The 9111-nt window shown below is 41.5% G+C and overlaps 1 protein-coding gene across 1 annotated transcript; it reads right to left on the bottom strand.

Annotated features, from left to right (window-relative positions):
• Window positions 1-3274: 3274 nt before the first annotated feature.
• Window positions 3275-8723, bottom strand: Acrv1 (acrosomal vesicle protein 1). Its single transcript, XM_051155791.1, has 4 exons — window positions 8599-8723; window positions 7128-7640; window positions 4874-4993; window positions 3275-3475 (listed from the first exon to the last, which is right to left on the bottom strand). The coding sequence occupies exons 1-4, from the start codon at window positions 8642-8644 to the stop codon at window positions 3351-3353; spliced, it is 804 nt and encodes a 267-aa protein (XP_051011748.1). The 5' UTR covers window positions 8645-8723; the 3' UTR covers window positions 3275-3350.
• Window positions 8724-9111: the final 388 nt, after the last annotated feature.

Raw genomic sequence — 9111 nt, 5'->3', positions numbered from 1 at the left:
GTAGCCTTGGTCATTGCTTCCCATGGTTTTTCCCAACTTGACATCCTCGTAGTTTTGTTTGCCCCTGAATGAACTCAGGGTTAGGAGAAACAGACTTGTCAATCAGCAGTTCCCCAAAGGGTTAAAAGGTTGTAAATAAATAAAGGCTGTTACTGCAGTGTGAGGGCAGCTATTGACAACTGGGCTATGGCTTCTAAGTAGAGCGAAAGTCAGTAATGCCAACATTTGTATTTTATTCTCTTTAAGTAGTTTGACTCTTGTCTGCCTTTAGTTTTTGTTTTTTTGTTTTTGTATTCTTAATTTATCTTGTTATAGATCTGTAAGTTTATTCTTTGTCAAATATGGGCAAATTCTAGCTGCTACCTAAATGCTAAAAATGTTCAGTAACAATTTATTAATCACTGAGGCTTTGTTCTTTTCTTCCAATTGCATATTTACTGATTCATCTTCACAGTGAGTGATGTCTAATGTGGGCTCCTGTAACCCTGTTAAAATCATCTAGAGATTTTTTTTTTTCCGGTTTACTGTACTTAGCTGTTTGTTCTGTGAACTTGTCTATAGGTGTTGTCCCTTGGCTAGTTATATGGTTCCTGGCCTTTCCTATGTCTAATAAGTTATTATATAGTAGATGCAGAATTGTAGAGATTCTGGACCCCACATGCCCCAGGGAGGAGCCTGGCGTTTACCTTTAGTAGGACATTATCATGGAGGGCTTGCACTACACAGCAAACCGCCCAGCTCTGTTCTTTCAGCTTTTAGACACCACTGGGGTTGGGCTTCTTGGAATTCAGATCAGCCAAGAGTGTGGTCAGAGTTGGTCCTCAGTTTAGTGTTTCTCCTGTGGTTCTTTTTTTCCCCAGGAGTGCTCCCCAATTTACAGCTACTTGGCCAGCCCTAGTCAACAGCCCTTGAAGCCTCTGGCCAGGTACACTGTGGGGTTTTCCCGTCTTGTAATGCCTAGGTTAAAAGTTAACCAGGCAGAAGCCCAGAGATCTTTCTCAGTGATGATTTTGATTGTATAATTGTGGCAGCTTAGTTTCTCATAGATGAAAGCCAGAGCTCACTTTTACTTGTAGCTTTTAGTAACACATTTGTATTTTTATTTTCCTAATGCTTATAGCTAACACTAGGATCTTTATCTCTTCCCCTCAAAGATGCTAGCTGTGTCAACAGTGTTAGCGGGTGTTTTTCTGCTTGTTTCTTTGTAAATTGAGAATTTGAGATTTTAGTTTTAGGTCATAAATTTTAGTTCCATTTGATCTAAAGATAGGATTATATGTTCAAAAATAGTTTCATTCAGTAATTTGAATATGAGTTCTATTTTCAGCCGAGATTTGCTGTCAGTGGAACCTGTTATTCAGATGGTTTGTTGAAAAGGGCTACCTGGGCATGTGCTCTGTGTGTGTGTGTGTGTGTCGTGCATGCACATCATTGTGTATATTTCCACGTTCTATAACTGACACTTGTTTTATGATATATAGCTTTTGGGGGAGGGGGGGTTGAGATAGGGTTTCTCTGTGTAGCCCTGGTTGGCCTGGAATTTGCTCTGTAGACCAGGCTGGGCTAGAACTCACAGAGATCTGCCTGCCTCTGCCACCAAGTGTTGAGATTAAAGGCATGCACCCCCACACCTAGCTGTACAGTTGTTCTTATGTATGGTGACTTATACCTATGATCCTAGCACATGGGAGACTTAGCCAGGAGAATTGCTACAAATTTGAGAACCAGCCTGGAGCTACATAGTTCTAGGCTAGTCTAGACTACAGAGCTATTTTTAAATAAGTGTTAGGCATGATACCAAAGCTTTAAAGTTTAAAAAGTGTTGAATTGTTTTATTAAAATTAAAGCCAGGGGCTAGAGAGATGGCTTAGTGATTAAGAGCACTGTCTACTCTTCCAGAGGTCCTGAGTTCAATTCCCAGCAACCACATGGTGGCTCATAACCATCTATAATGGGACTTGATGCCCTCTTCTGGCCTGCAGGGTTATATGGAGATAGAGCACTGTATACATATAAATAACTCCTTAAAAAAAAATTAAAGCCTGTTGCTTTGCAACTTACATTAAGACCAGGAGCTGATCTTGATCAAACATGTGGAAGTGGTGTCTGGAAGGAGGTGACTTTTGATCTTGAAAAACACCCTGATCTGGGCACGGTGGCACACACTTTTAATCCCAGCACTCAGGAGGTAGAGGCAGGAGGGTCATTGTGAGTTTGAGGCCAGCCTGGTCTACAAAGTGAGTCTAGGACAACCAAGGCTGCACAGAGAAACCCTGTCTCAAAAGAACAGACAAAAAAAAAAAAAAAAAAAAAAAAAAAGACCCAAAACAACAACAACAAAAAAAACCCCAAACCACCCTGGCTCTATGATATTTAGTGTGAAGACTCACTTTGAGGTTATGCATATTTGGTTTTGTAATCTAGCTGTGGCTCTCAATATAGCTCTGTAAGCTTAGCCAATTTGTAATAACATGGTGTATAAAAAATGATAAATTATGTGTTGCATTTCCTTATTTGTAGAGTAAGGGTGATGCTGTCTTTCCTAATGACCCTTCTGGTTCTTTCCTGAGAACAAGGAGCAACCATTCGTGTGCAAACACCTTGAAAGACTGTTGGGTATTTCACCTGTTCCTCTGTGGCTGAGCAGATGATTCTCTGCAATGATTTAAAGATCATAGGTTGCTTAAGTGGAAAGGAGTCTTTTATTTTTTATTTTTTGTTTTTTTGGAGACAGGGTTTCTTTATGTTATCTTGGCTGTCCTGGACTCCCTTTGTAGACCAGGCTGGCCTCAAACTCACAGAGATCTCCTGCCTCTGTCTCCTGAGTGCTGGGATTAAAGGCGTGCGCCACCACTGCCTGGCTTGGAAAGGAGTCTCTTGTCCTCATTATGTTAATAGTGGACTGTGAAGACTGAGAAGCTCAAAAACAAAAGCATTTGAGTTGTGTTTCTTACAAGTAGGTGTGGAAGACAATCCTACAATGTATATGATCAGTGAGAAATTACTATGTACTTTGTAATTCTCTGTTGTATCCAATCTAGGAGACCTCTTCAACTTTCACAAGTGGTTGTACAAAACGTTCATTTTATTTGGTCATGGAAAGGAACAACTAGACTGATGAAAAGCAACGATGGAAGCCTGTATTAACAATAAAAATTTATTGCAAAAAAGAAAATCTGGGGAAGGATGGGGCCAAGTAAAGTTAGAAGACAGGGGCAATGGGTATTATTACGCTTCTTGTTTGATGACCAGGCAGAGACTAGTGTGGTTAGTTGTTGAAGCTGAATACGAATTGAGCAAAGAGTGGTGAAGCAGCCTGAGTCAGAGCAAGACATGGGGGGCACCGGCTGTTAGGTCTTGTTGCAGAGAGGTTCATTCCGACAGCATATAATTTGCATTCTTGTTCCATGAGAGAAGAGGTTCATAGATGGGCACATGTTCTCACACCCTTGAACCATGAACTGGAGTTTTCCGCCTGAAAGGGTAGGAGACAGACTGGCATTAAGAGAAAGCATCTTCCAACATTCTCCTTTATCCATCATTCCCAGGCATGGACTTCTGGGTGTATATTTTCCTATCCCCTACTGTGTGCTTTCTTTACCAGCTACCCATTACTCTTGTTTATGTCTTCATTTTTTTTTTCCTTTCATGGTAGAATTTCACCAAACTCAATATTTTCTCTTGACAACGCTACTTTTCTGCCATTATCTGTCTTGCCTCCTGAACTTCTTTCTTATTCACATCCCATCCCCAGGTACTCAAAATTGAAACTTTTCTCTCAAAAATGCAGTAGAAAATTCTTTTAAGTTCCATAGCCTTTTTCCTTTTCCCCTTCTGCATGAACTTGATACTGTTCACCCTTTCTTGATATTCTTCTGTCCAGATTTTCCCTGGCTTTTCTGTCTTCTGCTTCTCTGAGTTCAGATATCCCTACTAACCTAAGTCAAATTCCTTTTCCATTTACGTGATGATCATCTCCAAGCAGATATGCTAACTAAAATTTACTGTCCTATATGGAACTCTACTGTCCTTCCTGTACCTACTTACTTTCCTGCTACATTCTAACTTAGGTCATTAGGATTGGTAGGCAGGTAGGAGCCTCTGCTCACTGAGCCATCTTGCCAGTCCTGAGCATTGAGATTTTTTTTTTTTTTGAAAAGAAAGCTGCTCAGGTGATTCTGATGTACAGCCCAAACTGGGTACTACTGGACTTTACATGTCCTTTCTGTATACCCTCTCTCTAGACTCGCCTGCTTTCCTTTACCTGTGAGCTCTCAGTACTCCTGTGCTTTGCCGCCTCTTCCTTTTCTTTAGACATTATCTTGCTAGGTAGCCCAGGTTAATTCTCCTACCTCAGCCTCCCAAGCAGTGAGAAAAGACATGTATCACCTCGCCACTTTTCTCCATAGTATTTTTTAGGTTAGACCACAATCTTTATACTGTCTATTTGATGAATCTTTTTCTAGGGCACATAGTATGTATTGTTGTTAATTCAGTGTTGGTTAAATGTATAATTATAGAAAAATAGGGAAAATGTTTATGCACTGTCTACTAAATGCCTACCATTTGTTATACATTGTGTTGTCTCCTAGGAAGATTTAATCACAAACATCCTAGACAGTTCTGAGGCAGCCTAAGGAACAACTTAGAAGGTTTCTTTATTCTGAAGAAAGCCTCTTTTCAGTTTTCTTTCTCCTCTCTAAAAGAACCATAGGCCTGTCAGTGTGGAGATTCTGCTCAGTGCTGGAAGAAATGAGGTTCTTCTGAATCCTTAAATTCATTGATTCCCTATTGCTCCCCCTACCCCCATTTTATTTAAGAGATGGTTAATGTGCTCTCTGGCAATTCCTACTTCTCAGGAAGTTCCTATTACCTTCAAAGATCTTCTTTAACATGCACTGCTGGGAATTTTGAGTGGTGCATACTCCTTCTCCACGGAGACATTTTCCATCATCATTCATATATGTACATGTGTGGCAATTTATTGCTATGCCTGAAATTTGAAAAAAGCCTGATGAAATTTCCCAACAGACCACTTTGAGTCACACACATGGGGAGTGGGGATGGTAAAAAAGTAGATCACTTACAACACATTTCTTAGTTCTGGCAGTACTAGGAATTGAACCTCTAAGGCCTTAGGTATGCTAGGAAAGAGTTCAGCCTCTGCGCTACAACCCCAGTACCTCCTCCCCTCTTAGCTCGCCATTCATTCCCCTTGTTGTTATTGAAGACAAGCTCTTGCCCAGTGATGGGGTTACAAGTCTGGGCTACCATGTTCTCTTTTGTGAATCAGAGGAAATACCTTCTCTCTTCTTTATAACCTTTATTGCCGATGAATACTAAATTTATCTGAGAACTTTTAAAAGTCTATCCCATTGGCTTCTTGGATTTATAAGTAAATGCCCTTCTGTCATGTTTTACATGTTTTCGTAAGAGAAACTGTTAAGTAACTGAACCTCTGTCATACCCCCAAACAAAAACCTATTTACCTAATAAGTAACTATACTTGAAGGCTAGAATGTTGCCAGCCCTGTAAAGAGTGCATTTTTCTCCCTGCCCTCCTTTTTCCTCTCTCTCTGTTCCTTCCCTCTGTCCTTCCCTCCCTCCCTCCTTGTGTGTGTGTGTGTGTGTGTGTGTGTGTGTGTGTGTGTGTGAAGAAAGAGAGGAGAGGAGAGAGGAGAGAGAGGACGAGAGATGAGAGAGAGAGTACGGGAGAGAGAGACGGGCGTGTGAGTAATACTGATTTCACTATTTAGCTCAGTCTGATTTGAAAATCATACCAGTCACCCTGCTTCAGCCTTCCAGGTACTGAAATAACAGGCATGAACCTTCAGGAACTGTTTCCATTTTCACTTATCGAAGGTTAGTGACAAAATTCTGAAATGCTTCCTTACCCTTATACTGTCTCTAGTGCTATCCTTTAGCAAGAAGCACAGCTTTAGGCAGACCTAAGTTTAATTTACTACTTTCTAGAAATGTGACTGACACTAGGGATAAGAGTTTCACCTTCTTTTACCACCTAAAAATTTAGAATTAACAATATTGAGTGAAGTGAAATATTTCTTTCTGATAATAATTTGAGATACCAAACTTTAGATTTTTTTTATTTTTCTACTGTGAATGGGGCATAAATAAAGGTCAGTGAACAATTTGAATGAGTCAGTTTCCTTCCACAACAGTTACCCCTGAGCCATCTTGCTGACCCTTCATAAGTTCTTATGAACAATGGCGTTGTAGAGTCTAGTAGCATTTTGTATTAGTGTTAATATTTTTTTCTTAAGAGGGTTCTCCAAATTGTGTTCCATTTAGGGCCACGTGAAACCTGAAAAATGCTTTCTGCTAGTGTGAAAAATTGTTTTTTTTGTTTTTGTTGTTTTTTGAGGTAAGATTTCTCTGTGTAGGGGGCTGGAGAGATAGTTCAGAGGTTAAGAGCACTGGCTGTTCTTCTAGAGGTCCTGAGTTCAATTCCCAGCAACCACATGGTGGCTCACAACCATCTATAATGAAATCTGGTGCCCTCTTCTGGTCTGCAAACACACATGTGGGCAGAATATTGTATAAGTAATAAATAAGTCTTAAAAAAAAAAAAAAAAAAAGGGCGGGTTTAGTGGCTTTAATCCCAGCACTCGGGAGGCAGAGGCAGGTGGATTGCTGTGAGTTCGAGGCCAGCCTATTCTACAAAGCGAGTCCAGGACAGTCAAGGCTACACAGAGAAACCCTGTCTGGAAAACCAAAACCAAAACCAAAAAAACAACAAAAAACAAAACCAGAACAAAGCAAAACAAAAAAAGATTTCTCTGTGTAGACTTGGCTGTCCTAAAATTGGCTCTACAGGCCAAGGTGGCCTTGAACTAATAAAGATCTGCTGACCTCTGCCTCCCAAGTGCCAGGATCAAAGGTGTGTGCCACCGGTACCTGGCTGAAAGTCTTTGACAGCTGTTTATGACATATTTATGATTCTTTTACACTGCTTCCGTTAAACTTAGGTCCTGATGTGTTCTTCCCCCCTCCTCCCTCTTCCCTGTTGGAAACGGTGTTGCTCAGGGCTCTAGGCTTTCATTGAACTATGTAGCCCAGGTTGGCCTCAACCTCCAGTCAAAGACTAATCCCCTTCCATCGTGGCTTACTTGAAGATGTGCTTGGAAATGGTGTGCTTGAACTCCCATCAGCAGAAGTCTGTTCGTCCAACTCCTCAGTCTTTTCACCTGAAACTTGTTCAACTGAAGATGATTCTGAAGGCTGTTCACTCGATTCACTTGAAGATTGTTCACCTGAAGTGTGTTCGCTGGAAGTGTGCTCGCCGGAAGTGTGCTCGCCGGAAGTGTGCTCGCTTGTGATGTGCTCACCCGAAATGTGTTCTGAAGTCTGTTCTCCTGAAGTGTGCTCACCCGAAGCATGTTCACCCGAAGCGTGTTCACCTGAAGTGTGTTCACCCGAAGCGTGTTCACCTGTAGCATGCTCACTTGACTCATGGTCACTTGAACTATGATCAGTCAGAGCTTTCTCACTCGAGGGAGTTTCATATAAAGCCTCGCTATCTGAAGGGTTTGCAAGTGAGAAATACTCACTTGAAAGTTGCTGAACAGAACCTTGGTTGTCTACAGAGTCAAGAAGGTTATCAGGCTGACCAGGTGGTGCTCCTAGGGGAGGGAAGAAATAGAGTGGTGAAAGAATGGGATCAAGACTGATTTCCTGTGGAGCCAGACAAGTGGAATTGCTACGTTTCCTGGCAGGTCTAGATGAGACAGTTAAAGACAGTTTAGATTTTGGGGGGAAGGTCATCTAAATACTCCAGGAGACCAGAAACATAGGGGTGTTTAAATAAAAGTTTGGAGGTCACTGGTAAGACTTAAAGACACAAGAATTACATGTGGTATTCTCTCACTTAAACATGAAAAGCACATGAAGGGACATAAGTGTCCCTACCTGACAAAGGCAGAATCAGAAATCAAGGGACCCTCATTCGTCTCATCAGAAGTCTGCCAGCAACCCCTCCTCCAGTTTCTCTGGATGAAAGGCAAGAAGAATAGAGACAGGGAGAGAGAGGGAGGAGGCAAATCGTTCTCTTCCTCCACAACAGGGTCTGGCTCTGAGATCCTGGCTGGCTTCAAATTGCAGATGTTCTCTGCTTCTCCCTCATGAAAGATGGAGTTAGAGATGCCACAGTACCTGGCACAGGTAGCTTTCGATGCCAAGTAACTACAGCCTAAACTGAGGTTCAGTTCCTTTGTGGTGTTGGTGAAAACTTAAATTTTTGTGTAGGGGTGAATGTTAAACTAAAAGATGACAGCCCAGAATTAACCTACAAAAACGACCAGGCAGAATTTGAGTTGTGTTGTTAACGTGCTATCTTACCAGTCACAAATGTTCAAAGTGGGAGCATGTTAGGCCCATGGGCCCTTCTACTTGTACATCCAAAACCAAGAGAAATCAGTTGGTACAGGATTTCTTAGATTTGTTCTTGCTTAGTTAACTCTTGACTCTAAGTCAAGTTGGTTTGGGTAACTAAGACTTGTCTTTCTTCAAGGGGGCAGAAATACCTTAGAAGAAGCCTTCTCTGGTTTTCACCCAGTGCTTCTGTTTAAAGAGAAGACTTACCTCTGACAGATGCAAGCAGATAAAGACTCAGTAAGATTAACTTCATTTTGATTTAGGAAAAGAGAGCTCTAGTGTGGCACACTAAAGAGCTAAGAAGAAACTGAGCAGACACTCCCAGTGTTGAATCAGAACCTCTGGGGATTCTAGAACTTGAGAAACAACCCATGTGACCTCACAGTGGGTTGTGCCTCATGTTCTGGTCAGGCAGGCTGGCCCATAACCCATGGCAATGCCACTAGGGAAGAGTAATGAGGATTTTCTGTGTGTGGGTTGGTGTGTTACTAATAGATTCAAAAACAAAAAGTGTTGCTAGAACACACATGTGCTCTTATGAAGTTTAAAAGATAGTACTTTTTTTTTTAAAGAGAGTTGTCAGCAGTGAACTGATCTGGTTACTTTCTGTTTTGCTCCCTAAGTAATCATTTCATAGCTCTGGTCTGTCCTATGTCTGTGCTGGGGTTGGCTGAGTACTGAGTGGGTCATAAGGTTGGAAGGCAGAAGGTGCCACAGTTG

This window comes from Acomys russatus, chromosome 14 (genome assembly GCF_903995435.1).
Source record: "Acomys russatus chromosome 14, mAcoRus1.1, whole genome shotgun sequence".
In the NCBI taxonomy this organism is placed as follows: domain Eukaryota; kingdom Metazoa; phylum Chordata; class Mammalia; order Rodentia; family Muridae; genus Acomys; species Acomys russatus.
Note: the sequence above shows the minus strand (reverse complement) of the source record. Positions and strands in the feature narration are given on the sequence as shown.